At 38.8% G+C, this 21,619-nt stretch overlaps 2 protein-coding genes and 1 long non-coding RNA gene across 4 annotated transcripts; 1 reads left to right on the forward strand and 2 right to left on the reverse strand.

Moving 5' to 3' along the window:
* Positions 1–2,059: 2,059 nt before the first annotated feature.
* On the reverse strand, positions 2,060–3,025 carry LOC135616135 (ethylene-responsive transcription factor ERF003-like). Its single transcript, XM_065115318.1, has 2 exons — positions 2,823–3,025; positions 2,060–2,739 (listed from the first exon to the last, which is right to left on the reverse strand). The coding sequence occupies exons 1-2, from the start codon at positions 2,903–2,905 to the stop codon at positions 2,277–2,279; spliced, it is 546 nt and encodes a 181-aa protein (XP_064971390.1). The 5' UTR covers positions 2,906–3,025; the 3' UTR covers positions 2,060–2,276.
* Positions 3,026–6,594: 3,569 nt separating this feature from the next.
* On the reverse strand, positions 6,595–14,726 carry LOC135617304 (probable cyclic nucleotide-gated ion channel 5). 2 transcript variants are annotated; one of them, XM_065117375.1, is made up of 8 exons: positions 14,532–14,726; positions 13,086–13,250; positions 11,582–12,164; positions 10,703–10,915; positions 9,803–10,110; positions 7,965–8,076; positions 7,600–7,836; positions 6,595–7,513 (listed from the first exon to the last, which is right to left on the reverse strand). In XM_065117375.1, exons 2-8 carry the CDS (start codon positions 13,154–13,156, stop codon positions 6,833–6,835), a joined length of 2,205 nt encoding a protein of 734 aa, XP_064973447.1. In that variant the 5' UTR covers positions 13,157–13,250; positions 14,532–14,726; the 3' UTR covers positions 6,595–6,832. The 2 variants fall into 2 exon arrangements, with proteins under 2 accessions (XP_064973447.1, XP_064973448.1); XM_065117376.1 differs by having other exon boundaries at positions 11,582–11,675; positions 14,532–14,672.
* Positions 14,727–15,453: 727 nt separating this feature from the next.
* Positions 15,454–19,046, forward strand: LOC135616172 (uncharacterized). The gene is made up of 3 exons (XR_010488289.1): positions 15,454–15,588; positions 17,280–17,426; positions 17,543–19,046. It is a non-coding gene; the product is annotated as an uncharacterized LOC135616172 (long non-coding RNA).
* Positions 19,047–21,619: the final 2,573 nt, after the last annotated feature.

A 21,619-nucleotide genomic window follows, 5' to 3' on the forward strand; every position in this document is an offset into this window, starting at 1 on the left:
TTGAGTAATCTTTTTGAATTAAAAAATTATTGTAAATATACATTTTTTTCTTTAATTTAATATATCTCAAAAACTCTATTCTTATTGTCTTTGATTTTTTTTTCCTTATAGAAAACTGAATAAAAATTATCATTATCATAAAAAAAAAAAAGTTACGACTGGAGTTGCAATCTAATCAACATAGTGTTGGCATGCTACATACATTATGAGCTACATGGGTCAAATATTGTTTTATGCTTTGGTATGCTCATTCACCATTAATAATAATAATAATAATAATAATAATAATTATTATTATTATTATTATTATTATTATTATTATTATTTAAAGAAAAAATCAAGCTTTCTGAAGTACTACTCCTTTCTAAATGGACATTAACATGGTGCCAAATTATCATCATTGTATTTACTAATTGATAAAGTATTAAGAGGAAATTTAGAGGGAAAAAAAATCAAAATTAATGTCTCTTCATAGAACTAACTTGTAATAAGAAAAAGCTCTAATTTTTTTATGTTCCTAAACTAAAAAGAACTCTATATTATTAGATCAACAAAAGCAGATAACTAAATTAGGTGTTGGAATTTTTTATTTGCAAGTTAATTATTGAGAATTGGAGAAATATATAATATAGTTTTGCTTTTATTATGTTTTATTTGTATAATTATCTAAAAATCTAGGGCTTTTGAGGAGGTTCTTTTTGGGGTGTATTTTCAGAGGGTTTTCTTGAATTTATAACTCATAGTTTGTGTTTTGTGTGATGGATTTGATTACTAAAATCTTAATGACTAAAATCAACTTGATATGTTTCAGGATGAGTTTGATTAATTGAATCCATATATTTGGTTTAATTTCCTCTCTGCTATATCCCTCCATTTGTGATGGTTGGGATGGATGCAAACCATCAACAATCCAATAGAGGAGGGTGTTTGTATTATTTCCTCTCAGATTTATTCATTGGTTGAAACATATTTTTCTGATTTGTTCTCTTTTCGCAATGCAATTCCATTGATGGGAAGATGATTGTGATTTAATGGTGACAATGGCTCATAATTCAGTTAGCAATTCATATTATTGTTAAAGTGTCATTATGGTCATTAGACTATATATATATATATATATATTATTATTATCCAAATAATACAATAATATATCCACTAATCTTTGTTAAGCGATACCAATTTGTTCATCTCAAGGATTTGTTGTTAAAATTAAGATCATGGCACAAAGTTTTGCCTGTCATCAAAAAAGTGTAACATCAAAACGTAGTAGGAATCATATGACATGAATTTAAATGATTAAGAGTGTGCAAGACAATAATGACTACATAAGGCACGCTTCCTTCCTTTTAATCATGTCAGTAAAGAATAATAAAAGACATGCAAAAGCATGGTATATTTTGGCACGTACAACAGTAGACATGCATGCATGTACAGTAGTGATACGTACCTCCTCCTTGCCTGCTCACTGCACTCCATCATGATGTGGTCAAATCATTAAGGTCAAGGCGGGGGTCCACGTAGGGCCCACCACCAACATTGCATGCATACATGCATGCACGTACGAGATTTCGCCTTCATTATTTGAAGGCCCATTTGGAGTTGCTTTGCGTTTCACCATCTAATAAATGAGAACAAACAACTCTTTAATAGCTTGTTGTAACCATGCAGTCTTTCGACGGGATGATGGAGACCAGATGGTGGGTTGAAGGACGACCATCCCAAGTAAACCAGTAAAAAGAGAAGATGGTGGAGGTTTGACAATGGCGCTTCTCTCTCTCTCGTTCACCACAAGTTTCAACATCTGCCAAAGCTGCCACAGAAGGAAGTCATGTGGAGGCACACTCCAAAGATCCCCCTTCCTAATCAATGAAAGCCCTCCCTTACCTACTTTTATGTGCATGTTTTCATCACACCACCAGTCTTTAAGATTCATTGCTATTATTCTAGTAAATTAGCACTCCAAATAAATATCTATTTCTTTTCAGCACCTCAAACTTTCGCTTATATCATCTTCTTCTCGAGGCAGGCTGACTTTGCCCTCTGTGTTCAAACTCCTGATGTCCTTTAGACAACCAATGTTCATGCAAAAGAGAAAGGAAATCATCCCATTTCCACTACTACAATACTTTTGTCACTGACTGACCCTGAAAATATCAGTCTGATACATGCCTGTACATCTACCACTTGTCTGATACTGCACTAAGAAAACAGGACTTGGTAACGATCGAATCCTTGAGAAGAATCAATACTGAATGTAATCAAGGTTGCAGTATCATCTACAGCGCAGTGTAGCAGAGCTCCATGCAGAGGTTAGAGTCCAGCAGCTCCTCTATCATCTGCTCTATGTGATGCTCCTCCAAGTAGCTCAACTCTACCTCATCTTTCATGATCCAACCGCTCTCTACTTGTTGCTGCTGCACAGCCACTGCCAGCTTGTTCTGCTGCTGATCGCCGATGGCGATCGAGATCTTGTTGTCAGCGGTAAACGGAGGCAGCGGCTCTTGCACCGGTGAGGCTTTCGCTACAGGCTGGGGTGCTTGATGAGATGCCAAGTTGTAGCGGTGTAGCTTCGCAGTAAGAGCGGCCGACAAGTAGTTGGGCTTCGACGAAGGACCACAGGTGGGATTGAAGGGGAAGTTGGTTCTTGCTCTCGGACCGCACATGAGCCTCGCTGCTTCATCGTAGGCTCTCGCAGCATCCTCCGCGGTCTCGAACGTGCCCAGCCAAATCCTTGCCTTCCTACAATAAAGTTCAATTCGAGAGGTAAACCACACAGCCACCGGTAATCGAGATGAAATGGACAAGCTGAGATGAATGTATACAGCAGAGGATGGCGAATCTCCGAAACCCAGGAGCCCCAGTGCCGCTGCCGAACGCCTCGGTATCGCTGCTGTGGCCTAACCATGGCAGCAATTTGATCTCCTCCTGTTCTCGTGGGCAATGGAGTGGGGTGAAGAGGAAGATGGTGGTAGCTTGGGAAGGATGAGGGGAGCTCTGTTCTCGAGGAAGAGAAAGCTTGAAGGGGCCGAGCAGAGGGGTTGGGAGAAGGAGGGGGGGCTCTCTATTTAGCTTTTATGTGAGAGAGGTGGGGGGGTCCATCCAAAAGCAGTCTGTAAGCCAATTTAGTCTTAAGACCAACAGCGTTTGGTCGTCATTAATATTGTATTCCATTAGACTTCCTTGTTTTGCGCCTAAGTATGTGCTTATCTGTCAATTACCTTCGGGGTGGGTCTTTGCATAATATAAATTATACCTCATGTAAAATGGTAAAAGCTTCATTGTGGTAATCCTATGTAGACATAATGACTGACTAAACATGCAATTGCTGATCATAATCCATATCTCATACATTCCTGCAATTAATACATTTCCCAGAGCACAGCATCTTATATCGAATCTCCAAACCTACCAGACATCTATGGCAGTGATTTGTCAGATGCTGGTCGATGACCCAAGTCATTTAGTTTAGGCTTTATGTGTTCTATCTTTTTGGTTTGAGTTGTTTCTCTTTTCTCCTCGAAGAGGATCCCCCCATGAGATTGAATGAAATCCTCTGAACCAGCATGGCTTTGAACACCGCAGGAAGGAAACAAAGCAAGCAGTTGAACACGTATTCCAAGCAATAGGTATCTCCTGCATTTTATCCAGGGTTTTCTTCTTGGAAGCTGTGGAGCAACACCTCCCATGGCGTGTCTTTCCTTCTTTTTACCATGACAGATGCAATGCACCAAACCCAGATACATACATATGTATATATCCGCTGCATGTGTTGCAGTCAACTACTGCATGGCTTTGGAACCTTGTGGGGCGGAGACAGTGCAGACCCATGCCCTGCTGCCTAAAGGAAGGAAACCTGTGCATATGCTGCATGGAGTCTCAGGGAAGACGACAACAAGTAAGGGATAGCTGCATGAACCTCCTGGCCGACGTGAGAAGAGCCTCCACTTCCCTCGAACAAGTTCTCACTGCAAGCCAAGTCAAACAGACAAGACTTCTCATGCCGCTGCTGCTGCCGCTGTTTCTGCCGCTGTTTCTGATTCCTGCAGCATCCATTATTGGCCAAAACTAGCATGGGGTGATCCTTCATATTCCCACAGTCCACCTGACGTTGGTTTTCTGTGCACTTCCATTGAACCAGAACCAGTGATGACCTCCACTGCTCTCAGCTTCAATCTGCCGCTGTAGGTGTCAGACATAGTCATGCGGAGCGTATCAGGTGGAGGTTTGCGCATAATGGCCTTCGGTGTTCTTGGCGTTGTGCTGCTGGCATTCTGTGGATGACTGATCGAAGTTTCCAGCACCACTGTTAAGCTGCATGGCTTTGTCCTGTGAATGATGCTTTCTCATTCAGGGAAAGGAAGGATTCCATGGAAGTCCATATTCCTCCTACTAATGATGTACGATTGATGTTCTGGTCGACGATCAACTTGACTCGAAATCAAACTCTAATATAAGATAAAGAATGTTTCAGACTAAGTTAATGATAATAGATTTATCCAACTCTTATATTAGTATCAATGAGGAGGACTGAACTGAGGAGCTAAAAAGGAAATTACTAATCTCAAGTGCTGATTTGATTTCTATGAGAGATTATGAGTTGTACCAATAATGTTGCTTTGGATAATATACTTTGGGAACTTGATACCTTAATTCACTATTAATTCTGAAACATAAAAGCTACAAAAAAAATCATAACAAAAAGTAACTCAATCATTGTTAATTTCAGATATGCCCACATAATATTAGATTATCACAAGATGCTGATAGGAGAATTGATCCATTAATTGTAGATTTTTTATATACTCTTTATTTTCAAGATAGGACTAAATTGAAATATCACATGAATGATTCATGTATCATCTCCAAATTTGACTCTATTAGAACACATTCATAGATTAGTATTATGACATGTGAAATCAAGTTTTGGATATCATATACATGGAGTGGTGGCTCATGGAAATCAATTTGGATTGGCTTCCTTGTGATAATTTTTTAGGTTATATTTGTGCATCCCTTTTATAAGTGATGCTGGAGATGATTACACTCGAGATCACCAACAATCGAGGGGTGGGGGGAACGTACATCGTTTCAGGTTGAATCATGACACGACGCTTGAACCTCTCGTGGTGCTTACGTGTCTCATGATTTGATTATCACATGTTAGTTACGTATGACCAACGTGACATCCAACAATCGACACGTATTACCACGTCACCCTTTGCCTATCAGGCCCGCTTCATCTTTAAATTAATCTATGTCAATGACAAACTCTGATGGAGTATTGCCAACTACTTTTGGAATAGATTATGTCTAATGCCTGTAATTTCCTTTTAATGCTGATCATGCGAAGAAAAATTGCCCCTCATGCGTTGATTAGATGTAGGAATTCAATTAAGTAATCGATTGCAACGTCGGTGGCGCGATCAAACATGCAACGCATTCCATTCGTCGTTCATCCCTAAATTTTGGATTGCAGTCGATGGATTCAAGATACAGATGGAAGTGTTACGAGGGCAAGACCTAGTGGTGGTAGCTTTGGAACCCCACTTCCATTGTTTCAAGTAGAAGCATATAGAACAAGTGATCGAGATGTTTTCCCATCAAAAATTTGATACCTTTTTCATTCATTAATCGTTTATCTTCCGTAAAATTACATTTAATCTTTTATTTACAGTTCTATCTTTGCAACATTCAAATGAAATTCTTTCGTAGTATTATTATTCATGGTGTCTTAAAATGATTTAAAGGGTTAAGAATACAGATTAAGTCATGTTTCATCTTCTGTCTTAATCCTCTAGATGGAGATCATGATAAAAAAAAAAATTAAGGTGGTATCTAAATGGAATATATATATATATTTTAATTTGGTTTCGAGCTTCGTATTGGGTTTGAGGTGGCATCCAGACATGAGTATTAAGACTATAAAAAAAAATGAAGAGATCATATATAATTTTTTTACGAGTTTAAACTTTTGGATTAAGATGATGATGATTTTATTTATTTATTTATGTATATTATCAACATTAAGAAGGATCTCTGTATGCATGCACTCACCAATCCAACACGGCTTGGCTTGTTGACCAAATTAAGTTATGGAAAGACCAGGGGGAATCCAATGCTAGAGTGGGTCAAAGATGGTGTTTGACACAATCACGGATCCGGACTTCATGGGATGTGTTCGAAGACGAGGTGGCTTATGATGAGGACGTGATCTCGGTGGCCATCATGGTGATGGTGCTTGGGAGCTGGGGAATCCATGGCACGCAATGGCATCCGAGGACGTGGGATCGACAACCATGCATGATGCACTCGAACATGTCACCATCCAACCATGCATGCAATGGGGTTAAGAAAGACTTTTTGAGGTTTCGTCTTTTGCATTCTTCTTTTCTTTTCCATTGAATATAATAAAGCATTCGGATGGATCGAGAGAGACGTCATGGCCAAGAAAAATGAAGCACCACAAGGACATGTCATTTCTCAAACGGCTGGTCCAGGGAGTTTCTCAAGTTGTATGACCGAGACAAAACAACTTGATTTCAGTAAGCCCAGCCTTGCAAGTCAATACAGATGGCATTCTAATGCAAATTAGAGTTGTACAAATTGAGTGAATATATTTCACACGGCTTCATGTGTTTAATAGCAAGTGTAGCCACTATTTCTTGGTCCAGTATATACCCCTTCCCCCATTCTAAATATGCCAAATAAGTAGCAATGAAAAAAATAGGATTCCATCATGGGCTCCGATTTTTGGTCACGATCAATTACAAGTGAAGTTTTAACACTTAAGCAGGCATGTCCTACAGTTCACAACTGTGGGGGACTTGGGATTTTAATCCGCATCGTCGGCTGTGAAATCAGGCTCAGGTGGCTTTTGCAATCTCACCAGCTCCCTAACACTACGGTTCCGGAGCCGATGCACACTTCGGAGGGCGTTAGCTGCAAATCGTGATGCATAGATGGCTGCACCGAGGCTCGTTGTGCCCCCGACAAAGTTGTTTCTGAGTCCTGCCTCCTCTTCCCGCTGTTGGAGATCCACCATCTTCCTCCTGGCATGGCGCCGCCATGCGGCTTGGATAAAGCAAGCTGCCCACGTCCTCCACAGCTGCGAGTAGAAGCGAAATGTATGCTGAACTTGCCTGCTATGGAGTCGCCTGAACTGGCCTGCCACGAATTTTAGTTCATCGGCGTTTAACGCGAAAGCTTCGACCTCCTTCAGGGCCTTCACTGTCCTAGTCGAAGTTGGAAGATTACCACCGGACTTGGGATCCAAAGCCCAGGTCAACAGCTCCTCGCCACAGAAATCACGCTCTTTCAGAAAACTTCTATTGAAGAACCCACTTCGTCCACCGTCAGTGGTTATACTCTCCAGTCGTCCACGAATGATGAAGAGCATCTCATCGACCGGATCTCCCTCCCTCAGAATATATGTATTCTCTGTAAAGAGAGTGGGTTTTAGTCGCTCACAAATTGCATCCAGCAATCGTTCATCCAGATTCTCGAACAGAGGGACCTGCAGACCGAGAAAGGAGTCCAAGTCTATAAATTTCAAGTATCTTGGTGATAGGAAATTACCAATTATCAGACAGACAAACCTACCCTCTTAACCAATGCCAAACAGAGATGTCGTTTGATATCTCGCCTAAGGTCCTTGGGAAGGCTCTGAACCAAGCCTTCTTCATCCACTCCTCTTGTCTCCAACCACTTATACTGATCATATCGTCTAACACGTTCTCTGAGATCTGATGGCAACATCCGATGGTGCATCCATAGCTCCGAGTCACGCCTTTTAACTCTCATCTCTTCGAGCCGTATTGCCATTGACTGAAGATATGTCTGGAATAATAGTACAGATATCAGATAACGCAGTTCCACTTTTCTAAAAGCTACCAAGAGAGAAAAAGGAAAATTTGATGGTCAATGCAAATAAAAGGCCAAAGAAAAACCAACATTGCCAACTTTACCTGCATGTTACCTATAAGGAGGGCAAATAGAACAAGTCCAAGTACGGCAATTGCAATTGAGAAGATAACCTCCCCAAGATAAGTACTCGTTTGAAGACCTTGGCCGAGGGTACTGTTGCATATATGATGTGAAAAGGTTATATAGCCAAATATCAGCAAGCACAAAAAGGTTTCATACGTGGCATGTGAAAGACCTTATCATTCTCAAATTACTATTTGGTTCCAATATGATAAATAATTAAGTAATGTATATCTAAGTACCGCACTGACAATGACCTCACAATTCACTAATCTAAGACAGATCAAAAATGAAAAAGAAGGCCGGAAGCAGTTTAAAATGAGGATGAAGGGCCAGGAAACAAATTAGTAACCGAAAAATCAGGTCAAAACCAATAATAATAATGTTAATAGTAAGCAGATAAAATAATTTCCACTAAAGAAAAAGGACATGTTGGTAAACTGAGACAGGACAAATTTTCGTTTCCACCATTGCACGCACTAACTGTTGACTACAAAGTCTAGCTGGTTAGCAATTTGGCAATGCTCAGGAATTATATCTACAGCTTTCTAATGAAAAAAACCTGGGAATATCAGTTACATTTCAGAAGCTTTCTTGTGTTAAAACTTGTGTATAGCCTTTCCACACACAGTCTTCAGCATCACAGTGTACAGTACGAAAAAATTGAGAAACAGCGATTGCAGTTAAGAATTCAAGTATTAACTATACTATGGCACAACAGTTTTAACATCAGAATCTGAACAGACTATAGGCTTACAATCATATCCAAATATCAATAAGATCCTATAAATATTGTATGGATGAATCTGGTTAGAGGGACTTCAGTTAAACAAACAGCAAGATCATTAAATGAATGAAGATGCTTAAAAGAAGAAACATGAATTAAAAAAGATGATAGATAAAAATAGATGGTAGAGTGAGAAAATGGACTATAAAACAAACATCTGGTGTACAAGGGCTGGCCATTAAATAGGCTATTGCAATGATCAAGTTACTGTTGATCATGAATTAACATATTGTCACAATTAGCATGGATTGCAACCTAGGTTCTGTAGTTTCAAACAAGAATCTCCATGGCCAACCATAATGCAATGAACAATAACAAGGTAATTCATGAGGATAAGATATTGGCAACTTTTATAAAATGCATCACTAGCAACACCATCAGTATGGGAACAAATAAGGTGGCTAACCATAGTACACTTACAAACAAATTGGTAACTCTAAATCTATTGACATGTCTATGCTATGTACCTTTTAAAAGAGGGTCAACTAAATCTATTGACAAGTAAGAGAAGTTTGCAAGAAACTTCTCTTAACTATTTGCACATGCAAGATTACCTAATGTCTATTTTCCAACAAGTCTGGAAAGATTATGTTTCCTTCACTACAAATTTAATACCAAACCTACAACAGAAACCAAGATGAAGAAAGAGATGTATAACAATATCACATGCCATATTTCAGATTAATGTCATATGTTGGAAAAATATGGCTAGGTTCAAACCAGAAAAGTTTATTGACACTCCCACAAGGATCAACATAACTTTAGTACACAATTAAATACCAAAATGTCAAGAACATTAGTGGAAAAGAACATAAAATATGTTTCTCAGATTGACAAAAAAAATCAGGTTACTTCTTTGAGCGTCTATATCTTAAGACGATAAAAAAGACGAATCAATAATTTGCAACTTTTAGTTGCACAGAGCATACAAGTAGATGAACTTACAAGCACCTTGTATAAATTTAACTACAGACAGATTAATAGTGAGGGACCAATAATATAGGCAACAACAGTGACAAAAAAGAGCATTACCTTAAATTCTGCAGACCCCACCAGAAACAATAGGCAAGCTTGATACAGAATTCTTTTGATGCAACAATATTAGAATTCAAGGACTGCTCAAAAATTCCAAAACTGAAGAACGAATTGTCATCATGAGGTAAACATAAATCTTGAAGAACTTGTGCACTGACATTCTGCCACTTGTCATAACCATCAATATGTTCATTGCCACAATACAAGAAATTTGCGTTACATATGTCATTTTTTGTTTTACAAACTGCATGCCAACAATCATCTTCACGCTCAACAGCCAGCACGTACCAGAAAGCACCGACAACCTGCACAAACACAAACAAGTATAAAAACAGCATTATGCACACAATACTATATGATGTAGATTTACACAATATGAGACCTAGAAATTTGTCAGGCTGGATGAGTTAAAATCCAACCATACACTTCCAAGTGTAGCCAAATCTATGCACCAGAAAATGCTGAGACGGCAGTGTGAAAACCAATATCCCAACAAGCTTGATAGAGAACAAAAATGGAAAGGAAAAAAAGACATACACAAAGCCTAAGAGCAAACAAAAATAAGAAAGAAAAGAAAAAGGCATACAAATAACTATTAGTATCACAAAAGATTTAACACCTGAATCGACATGTATATCAACATTACAGATGTGATCGTTTAGATGTACTATACCAGTCCGTCCACCAACTGGTATCAATAATAGACCAAGATCCAAATCATTGTCTTGCTATTTAAGCAAAAAAAAAGAAAAGAGAAAGGACAAATTCCTAACTATAGTTTAGCAACTTAAGGCATGCTCACATAAGAACACTCTTTAGTTGATCTACAGCAAAGGTAAACAAATCAAGAAAGTAACATCAATTAATCAGGTTGCTAAACCAAAGTGGAATACTTACATGACAAGCTAGCATATACCACAATAAATAATATGCAGCACCGGCCCAAGCACTTTCCGCAAAGACACCAGCAGTCCTCTTTAGTTCTGATGTTAGAGGAAGAATGCGAGACAATCTAGGAATATACTGAAGCAGAACAATGGCAAACAACGCATTTTTTGTAGCCAACACATCTGATCCTTTAGATCTGTGAAGGAACCTCCAAACTACAATCTGCATGTAATTATTTAGACAGAGATCATTTTACATAAATTAGACGAAAGGCCAAAAATTTGGGCAGTGAATTTATAGAACAAGAGCAAAGAAGCAAAATAGAGAAATTTACCAACCAACATATGTATTAACAGATTTGATATTTTAAACCACAACTAGAGAAATCAACTAAAATATTAGAAGTCCTGAGTTTGCTCTTATATGCAAAGTAAGACACTAAGGGTGTATATATATATATATGACACAACCATTAGTTTAGATTAATTCTACCTAAAGCTAAGCCTTTAAGTTTCTGCCAAGTTCTTTAGCCTTTGCAAATTCATGCGCATTATCTATTTTCTACAATTAATATTTGTTTGGCTGATGCAATTAGTATGTGTATTATGTTAATCTTAAGTTGCTAGAAATATGCAAGATATTCTTGACTATGCTTCTGGTTTTCTAAGTATCAAAATTAAGAAGGCTTAGGCACCATTCAGAGATACATCATTAAGATCAAGCTACCATACACCATATTTCTACACATAAACAATAATGCAATCTGGTATCAATAGTGTAAAATTAATTAGAAGGAGAGATTATTTCCTCATAGTAATAGTGAACAAAGAGAAACATGACTTATATAAAATCAAGATATCCAGATAACTACATAAGAACACAACAGACCTGTGGAAGTGGCAGGACTGAGAGAAAGTCAACAATAAAGTTGCTTCTTAAGTATTGCTTTGCAATCTGTGCTGGGTCGATAACAAGTTCACCTCTGCCAAAAACCCGGGTTGATGGAGCAATGTAAGCAGTACGAAATTGAAGAGCCATACGAATAAGATAGAAACAATCAATGATTGTCCGCACTGTAGTTGATGCAATCGCTAACTTCCGGTCTATACCAAGGCAAGTTGATTTTTCATTTTCATCTTTTATGGGAAGATAAAAAAATAAAGGATCCACTGATACTGCAAGAATACATGATATTACAAAAAGCCTGTTCATCAGGATAAGAAATTTATCTTGAGGATCAAAAATCTTCTTCTCAGAAACCTTCAGATCTTCTGGAAAAACTTCCCTAGAAGCACCAAACCGAAATGACCGACCAAGAAATTTAAGTCCTTCAGGTCCTTTTCTCACTCCTCCCTTCAAGGATCTTGATGTGCTCTTTGATCCTCGACCATGCCCCTCAACATTGAATGTGCATCTATTCATTCTCTCTGTGTCAGAAGCATGGGACAATCTAGGGCTTGATTCTTCCAGTCTATGAATCAAAATCAAATGTGTATTCAGTAGGACAAAGCCAAGGAGACAAATAGATTCATGTCTAATAACAAGTACATACTGTTAAGTTGCCACAGAAAAGTTAACTAAACAAAAATTTCAACTTTTGTTGAAATCGATCCTTCTTTAGCGCAAATGCATCTGCTCAAGAATTTGGCTCCTCTACAACAAATCATACATATTCACCTATTTGCACAATCAATTTCCCAAACTACAGGAATCATAGAATTCGGACCACCTTTGTTGAGTTCATGGATCACAAAAACGATACCACTTCCTCTTTCATTCACACAAGAAAGCCAGAGTGTAGTGCAAAGTTCTTGGTCAAACTTATTATTCGAGACAGATCACACTACTTTATAAATATTAACAACTTATGATGAAGATTAACATACACAACAATGTTTCATGGATAGAAAGAATCCAGCACATGAAAACTGCATAAAAAACATGTAACCCCTAGAACGGATGCACTAAGACAACTTTAAGGGAAAAAAAAGGATCAAGATACTATGGTATAACCATTAAAAACGAATTCAATAAGTGGGGAAAAATTCTTATGCTCAGTTAAATAATTAGAATTATCATGAGAACTATACCAGTTTTACATACTTTTTTCATAAATAAACATGTAAAAGGAAACATAAAAAAGCCTTCACTCCCAATTGTGTTTAGCTGCACGATGATATTTTAACATTAATGTATGTATCAGATCCACTTTCAGCAAAATAAAAAATATAAGGAAGCTTTTTTTTAAATAGAATATTATATGCAAAAGAAATTATTAATTGTACACAATTAAAAAACTCATCAACTTAATAATAGCAACAAATTGAGATCGTTAAGCAGCCATACAATGACAGAAACATTTAAATTAAGGCATCTGCTATAACTAACACACCTCAAAAAATTTTCTCTCTGGCCATCCATGTATTGTGCTTTGTAACCAAAGTCAAACATCTTGCATATCATGTATTACAAAGACTAATAACTATTAACTACCATGATCTGACCATCTATAGGATATTGAACATCAGCAGAGATATATCCAAGACTTGTCAGGGCCCTGCACAGAAAAGCAGTTAGAGTTATTGACCACAGCAAGGCGCATATCACAAAGGGAACTATGAAACTGATGATACTAATAAGATACTAAACTTGCATTATGCTTGAATATGAAGCCTTACTAATGATTAAGGTATTTCAGTAATAGAATAGGATAAAGACAGCATACCCAACAACAAAGAGGCACAAAATTGGCATGACCACAACATATGCAGAAAATGTAAAGCATAAGCCACTGGACTGGACGATAGAACATGAAAATCCAAAGCAACATGACCTTGGTATTGGATTAAACTAAAGCACCACACTCTACAAAGTTTTGTGTACATAAGGATGAGAATAATTGCAATATCATTCATAAGCAATACATGAGGTGTCAAAGAAGGATTGAATCAGATGATATCATGTCACCCAAGACATCCAGTTTCACAGTCATGTTCACCAGCTATAACAGTCAAGCATGTTCGTAGAAGAGACAGGACATGGAGCAACAGTAGTGAAACTCATCATAATAGAACTCTTCATAATTTATTCTTAATCAAATTGTGTAAGTGTCGATGGTTCTTTTTCTTTTACTTTCCATAGATGGATGAACCTGGCTTGTCGGAGCAATTAAATTTACGTTTTCTTTCTGTGTGGCATGAGACCATGAGTGTGCAATCAAGTCCTTAAATGTCACTCCTGCTAACCAGAGTTAAACGAGGTACGTTATTTTCCAATAACGATGTTTCATGATTACACAGGAGTAGCGCCTGCCAAAGCCAACATAGTACCAACACCCATACCAGTGGTCTCGACAATAATTGGACTGCTAGCAGAAGCCAAAATAGCCTTGTTATCACAACTCATTGCAACAACAATAACTAAAGCCTACAAACTCAAACGCGAGTTTGGTAAGGATGAACCAAGGGTTTCAGGATCAAAGATCTGTGGTACCCAAGTGCAGTAGAAGGATGAAATTGATTGAGATATGCCAAGTTTGGTCTTTTTGGCTCTGATTAGGAACTTATCCGTGACAGGCATATTACTCATAATCTTCACTCGCCGTGGTGTGAATTCCTATCAACTCAGCGAGTATAAGCCCCAAATCAGGAACAACGTCAGTAAAAGACATCAACTAACCAAGAAAAGAAATGACAGGAGTAGAAGCAAAAGAGAAAAAAAGCGATCGGCAAGAATTTCAGGTCCAAACCAAGATTCAACCCTGGAATCGAAGCATTAGCACCAACGTTTGAAACAAACAAAAGACGACGATTAGAAGGAGCGATAGGTACGCTTTTACCTCGATAGCGCAAAGAAGGGCCGACAAAAGATGATCTCGAAGGTTTCGCCCACAAGGAAAGGCTTTCGGAGAACCGGTCGACCGTGGAGAAGCTCCGGAGGACGGCGGTGGACTGGAAGAGACGGCGAAGGGATGGATATGGACAGCACTCGACCACCAGTCTTTAAGCCGTTCCCCTGAAGAAACCAAACCGGCGCTCCAAGAAATGATCAACCAAACCGTTCACACTTGAGTGATGCTACGTATTTACGACAAGAAATGCTGCCGTGGCGCGCATCAAGGGGCGAGGTCGGGCCGGATCGTCTCGTGATGTGTGCCAAATCAGCTCCTCGCGATCGAAATCGTAACCCATATTTCGGGTTCGTATTTTCCACCCGATAGATCACCTTCTCTGTTATTGGACAAAGCTGTGGGGCCTTCAGAAAATTAACCCATGATGCATCGCAAGGAAGGTAGATCCCGCGTCTTGGGTTGGAATATAATTTGTATTTCGAACCGGTTTGCGAACTTTCTTTTCTTCCGGTTTTCCCGGGTCAGGTTATTAATCGGGGCGGTCGGATTCGACGTGTAAGGAGCGGCATTCGAGGACGCAATTGCGCCGTAAAAAGACTGTCATATCCTCCAAGTTGACCAAAAAACACATGAAGAATCCACCAAATTAAAGAGAAGGTGGAGTGGCAGTTTGGTCTCCCACGACACCGTACGAGAAGGGTGGCCGCCCGTGATGCCACGAGGGAATAAGAAATAATTAGGCCGTCAACATTTTTTGCACATGATAGAATGCATCTGTTATGGTGATTTATTGACGAGCAATGTTTTTTTAGTTCAATATTTAAAGGAAGAACATATATATATATATATATATATATTATAGTAATAAAATATTAGTTTAATATAAGCCAAATAACTCCCAAAATCGTTGCTTGATGGGCTGGAAGCACGCGACGGTGTGCAACGCGGCGGGTGAGTTCTCAGGTCGTGCTCCCTTCCCGGTCGAAGAGAGCGAAGTGTGCGCGTCTTTGTCCTTCGCTGGAGGCGTCGACGATGGAAGCTGCAGGTGACCATCCACCCTATTTGTTCCTCTTTTCTTCTTCCCCTTGATCTGTTTGTTGTGTACTGATCGAGTATATTTGAGTGTTCGACTCCCACCGGAATCTAAATTTCTTCATGCCATCTTAAACCCTATTTTGCATGATTATATTTTCATGTAAAATCCAAAGGATAACCATGAATGAGAAGTACTCGTACAATGACAATCACCCTTAATGCAAAATCAGCATTCAGCTTTCTATAAAATAATATCTTTAGTTAAATTAAGAATATTTGATATTTTAATTCATAGTTCCTAACAAAGATTCTTTTAGGTCTCGATATTTGTTTTTTTATACCATTAGTATTAATTGTCTCGATCTACCGTTCTCCTTAGCAAGCACATTCCCATGTCATCTCGAGCCATTCATTTTCATTTTTGTCTTCTATGAAAACATTCATATGAGACGTAACATGAAATTTTCTCACGAGTCTTCTTCGGAAGTTTTGCTTGTTGACAAGCTTAAAATTAACATATGACTTGCATGTGATTCTTTGATGAACCTTTTTCTTGCCAAGAGGTGTGATCTGTCTCTTAGCACAAAACTGCTTTGTTATGTGTATGTGAGTAATCACATTCTTCATTTGAGCTCTACTAGGCTTTGTCGCTGGGGTAGATTTAGATAGCACCTGATTTTGTTGCAATTTTGTTGGATTTGTCCGAGACAAGAAAGTGGAATTGATTTTTTTTTTTTCATTTTCGTTCAAATTCTAACATGGCACAGTCAATTGGTTAAACTTTTTAACAGTCAGAAAATTAAGTTTTGTGACTATTAGCCAGTGTTTCCTTAGTTCATGACTAATATAATCCGTAACAACTTTTTTTCACCATAGCTGATTTTATTTTGTGTTCTTTGGCCTCTTCATGAGGTTCAGTGGTTACTTGAGAGAGATTTTCTACGGCTGCCTTTGAATAATTTCCAAACTATTTTTCATTTCGAGTTCTCAGTTTTTGCTAATCGACTGTTGAAACTTTCTTGGTCAAACCTCTCCACGATCATGCATGTGTGATGGGAATAATTATGATCATATCCTAGGTTGGAGATTTTAGCTGAAACTCATCGTGAGCGAAATTTCACCCCAAGACAGTGTTCACATGCTTTTGTTTTTTCTTTATCTATCTAGATTTTCTTCTTTCTCTAATTCTTTTCTTTTTATGCTGGATATACTTTTATTTGCTTCACTTGATCGAATCCGGTTAATTTTATAGTTCAATTCCAACAATGAAATCCTAATATCCATTATTGTTCCCTGTTGGGATAACAATAATGACTGTTGAACATTCAAATTTGGAAGTGTTTCTGGTTTTATCATTGGATGATAATAAACAATAAAAATCTCTCTTGTTTTAAATGAAGATGATATGAAGTACGTTAAGGAACTACCATCTGGAATGTGCTTGTGCATGAGGGTAACTGGGAATGGAAGGAGTTACAAAGTTGATTCTTATATGGATTTCACATTTGAGTCTTATGGTCCTAGAACAAGACTTATATATTTTAGGGTCATTAGATCTTTAATTGCCAATTTTTGACCTTCAATATTTTATTTATCCTGCTTAGCTCCCTTATTAAAAGAGACATCTGGTGCAAATAATACCCAGATTTATATGTTAATATATCTTCATCCTGAGCTTCTAAAGTTGTATGTATTGCACAGGCTCCGCGTCACACACAAAAGAAGCAGAATCGCTGGGCTATGCTCAGGAGATGACTGTAACTAGTAATACAAAAAAGCTCAAAAAATGAGCGAGAGGTTGTCAACTTGTGAAAAGAACAAAAACAATCCAGAGCCAACAGCGCAATGGTATGTTCTTAAGGTCACAATAGGTCCACCTTTTGGAGTTCGATGTGCCGGAACTATGTTCAAAATAGCTGTCAATGACACAATCATGACTTGGTAAATTCATCTCGAAATTATAGGAGATCCAAGGACAAGAACAGCAAAACCAAAGCTGCTTGATATATGTGCTGTCACTTCCTGGAACACTCCGGCATTTACTTTGTCCGAGGAAGAAGGAACCGACCACCAAAAAGGGCAGGTTATGCTTTAGCATTCTTTATCATTTCATAGGATTTTGTTTTTGGATTTCTTAATTCTGAAATCTAAATTGTAAAATATCACTTCATCTCACTTCGCTCTGTTTTCTTTTTTTGCATCTTATCGAAAAGTAGATTCACCACACTTTTCCATTTATGAACTGTAAAAGACAAAAAAAAAGGAAAAGATAGCTTTGTTGAGCAGAGGAAAAAGAGAAAAGGAGTACAGCTGAGCAAAACCTCACAAATCTATCAAGTCACCAGAAAAAAAAAAAAAAAAGATATTCAAAATTGAAAAGGACAACTCTTTATGCATTCCACTTCTAATTGACGTCAGAACATCTCCTATCGGAACAGTGATTTCGTAATTATATTTTTTGTTTATCATCCTATTGTTGATGTTTAAGTATTGGAGGATGTGGTACGTCTTGCACGTTCTTTGGTGGTAAGGTTTTTCATATTTTAGCTTTGGAAAAGAACTTAGTAATGTTTTGATGGTTTTTGTTCTTTTCCTGGTTTGAGATGCAAAGCCAAAACTTCAGAGATGATACTCGGCATATTTGAAATCTTTGGTCATGTTTGCAGCCCACTTGGGGATGAAAGCATTATATGAATAATTTATTTCACCTGATATCTGTGGAAAGCATTGAAAATACAGAAGTACAATTTTGATGATGCCGTATGAGTGGCGGAAGAGACGGTGAGTAAATCCATTCAGCCAGGGTATTTGTGTGCTTTGAGAAACCAAATCAGCATTCTTAACCTCTGCCTCCTGGAAAGGTTCATTAATGGTGGAGAGATCATTCCTTGGTGAATAGAAATTGTTTGATGCTTTACTTGTTCTCCACCTCAGCTACTATAAAAGTTAAAAGTGCTTGCAGCTTGATTCCATACATCTGTTAAGTTCTTGTGAAACATGCAGGTTCACCTACAAGATTACAATAATGATGGACACAATCACAACTACAATCCTGGAGTGCTTCAGTGAACCTAAAAGAGCTGAGAGAACTAATCTGTATAAAGGAATCTGAAGTCTCTTCCATAATATATAATTTTCAAGATGTTTCTCTCCAAGAATTTTTCACTTTTTATTTTTGTACCTCAATTGTCAAAAAGAGAAACAAAAAAATCCACGTAAGGCTTTTATGTTAGGATAATGATTGCGCTTCCAATTTCATGTTGGAACAGAACCAAAGATAAGCAAGCAGGACTTACTAACCCACAACCGAGGAAGCAACTCTATAACACTGTCCAAGGGTGACAAGATTTGGGCATGCAAATGCAGAAGAATCTGGATATCAGAGAAAGCATGAGAAGGTCCTTTGAGACATGATATAAAGCTTTGCGATCACTCAGGAATTTTGCTATAAGCAGCAAGGTGTATGCCTCTTTCAAGCCCTGGAATCATTTCCTTGTAAGGAAGAATATTATACTTTGTTCGGAACTTCTTCTCATTATGCACAAAATGTATTGTAAAAATCAAGTTCTCCTACGTGCAGTGCAGTGCAGCTCTTTCGACTTCAGAATCTGCATGACACGAAATCTGGGGACCATCCTCTGTTCCTAGAACAAGAAATCTCCTGTAACGCGTATGTTCTTCTCTGAACAATCCAAGACGGTTGAGTTCTTGCTGATCATAGTGGCAAAGCTCAGACTCTGACCATCACAGATCCTTGAATAGCCTCAACTAGGCCTTGGTTGCTCTTTCACTGTCGCTACAAATGGTGTGGAGTGCTCTCTCGAGAACACAGCCGAGCCATGAGGAATCAATCCTAAGTGGGATTATTACCCTCGAGGAATCAGGTCGTTCGCCGATGAACCTGGGGAAACAGAAATGCCACAATCACGTAGTAAGGATAGAATGGGTACACAATCTTCTTATCAGGGTTCTAATTGACAAGAAACTAATCTTTCTGTAAAGCTTTCAATAGCTTCTCAATGTTTCCGAACACAAGACACCCAAAACTCAACCTTGCACCGCAGATGAATAATCTGTGCCTGGTAGAACTGCAACTCCTGCAACATACTGAACTTGGGTTTCAAAGTTTTCTCCACGCTTGCACAGAGAGAGAAATCTTGGGTTCCCCTGAGACGATCATTTTCATTTGGGTGATGCTAAAACCACTCTGCCTCAGAAAATAAAGGACGGAATCAGATTTGGAGGGGGACTTAATGTGGGCAAAAGGGTATTTTATATGCTGTGGCTGCCTCATTAGACGATAGTCCACATGATTTGATGAGGTACCAACAACAAAGTTGGATGTGGGAGGTGTGTTTTGGGTTGCAAAGGAAGCTAAACAAGAAAGGCTTATAACTTCACAGAGAATAACATGGGAAGGATGTGAATTAAGTTTTCTTTGATGAAGCAGCATCACCTACTCCCTCCAGAAATTTCAAATCTGCACTAGTAGGCCTCTTATGTTTCCTTCTTTACAAGGATTTGTCCTTCTTGTGAATATTACTTCACAAGGGCTTTCCACAAACCTTTGACCTTTGCTAAAACTCATACAGCTTGCAGTCTCAGCACCCTTCCAGCCATCTAAAATATCAAATACCACTTTGCTCCACCTGCATTTAATTTTTTAAACCAGATTAATTTCTTTATTGTCTTTGAATGAAAACAATCAGAAAAGTATTTGAAGACATCAATAAGTTCACCCACCAAATCTACGATATAAGAACAAAATGTGACAATAGCCTTCTGAACAAATGAATCCTAAATCAAGATACCTCTTGCAAGCTATTCATCGACTGTATGTTCTAATGACACTGGTTGTAAAAGATGCAAATCACATTCAGTTTGCTTTACAAGTGCTGAAAGGTGAGAATTCTAAGTGCAGATTGATAGGCAATATTCTGTGAGGCTGGTAGCCACCTCGGAGTCAACATGGCACATGCGCGCATGGCACGAGCTCAGTAGCGACGCATGATCGTACCCGCACCACCCAGAATCGTACGAGGTGGCATTTCATGGTGCAAAACCGCATGAGTCGACTCGTGTCGCCTGATGCATCGACGATCATTAACAAACTATGTATGACCGACCCCCTACGATAGGTATAAATATCAATCCCCTGGCCAGCACTAAAGGATCGGACCGGGAACACCCTTAAACTCACCTCGATCTAACTTAAGCTTCGGAGTGGTCGAGTCGGAGATCCCCCTCCCGACATTGACCTTTTATGCAAGAAGGCAACGTTGAAGCGAGAGCTTAAGTCGCACCTGTTGAATCTCGTATTTTGATGATGAAACCAATTGATATGTGTTTATGTTTTAATCTACGTTTTGAGCGACACAGGATGTTTCGATCAGGATGAGACAATTAAAGCAGGAAAAATCATGTTGTGCCGGAGGAACATGTCAGAAGATTGGACGTCGGGCAGGTGGATCGATCGATGTATCGACAGAAGGCTTCAGGCCGTGGACTTGGGCATCGGGCCAAGAAGAGCGGGTATTGTGCTAAGGATATCGGAGTTGCAGAGTCAATTGGCCGATTGGGCAATAGGCCGCAGGAGAGGATGATGCACCGAATAATCAGACGAAGCGTCGAGGGACCAATGACATGTCGGACAACTTGGTTAATTGCTTAGGATTAATTATCTCGATCAAAATTTTGTTTTACATGTGTATGATTAACTACGATGGAAGAAAGACATGCAGCAGGAGTTGCGTTGGAGTCAAGACTATGATCACGTTGGGAGTTCGAGAGTTTGATGGAAGTCTAGACGGTCGTCGGAGGTTTTGCGGGAACAAATCCGAGAAGTTCAGGAGCTTGCCAAAGAAGCTAGTCGGAACTCGCCAAGTGGATTGTCGCAAGTCATGGACTTAGCTGGTTTTGCCTAAGTCGTGCGGCACCCTTGCGTGTCCGTCCGTAAAGGTCAGCCTCCCCGAAGCTTCCTATGTCCCTTAGGACCCACAAAAGAGAGATCGGGTTAGAGAAAATGCCTCATTCGGGATCCA

The sequence above is a fragment of the Musa acuminata genome, chromosome BXJ2-7 (genome assembly GCF_036884655.1).
Source record: "Musa acuminata AAA Group cultivar baxijiao chromosome BXJ2-7, Cavendish_Baxijiao_AAA, whole genome shotgun sequence".
Taxonomy (NCBI): Eukaryota; Viridiplantae; Streptophyta; class Magnoliopsida; order Zingiberales; family Musaceae; genus Musa; species Musa acuminata.

What these genes read in the sequence shown, in the direction of transcription:
- LOC135617304 (XM_065117375.1), bottom strand. Translation starts at nt 13,156, where the DNA reads ATGATATGCAAGATGTTTGACTTTGGTTACAAAGCACAATACATGGAT. An exon ending in CAGTCCTGCCACTTCCACAG is followed by an intron (nt 10,916 to 11,581) that starts GTCTGTTGTGTT and finishes AATTACATGCAG; the next exon opens with ATTGTAGTTTGGAGGTTCCT. An exon ending in TGGGGTCTGCAGAATTTAAG is followed by an intron (nt 8,077 to 9,802) that starts GTAATGCTCTTT and finishes TATATGCAACAG; the next exon opens with TACCCTCGGCCAAGGTCTTC.
- LOC135616135 (XM_065115318.1), bottom strand. Translation starts at nt 2,905, where the DNA reads ATGGTTAGGCCACAGCAGCGATACCGAGGCGTTCGGCAGCGGCACTGG. An exon ending in GAGATTCGCCATCCTCTGCT is followed by an intron (nt 2,740 to 2,822) that starts GTATACATTCAT and finishes ACTTTATTGTAG; the next exon opens with GAAGGCAAGGATTTGGCTGG.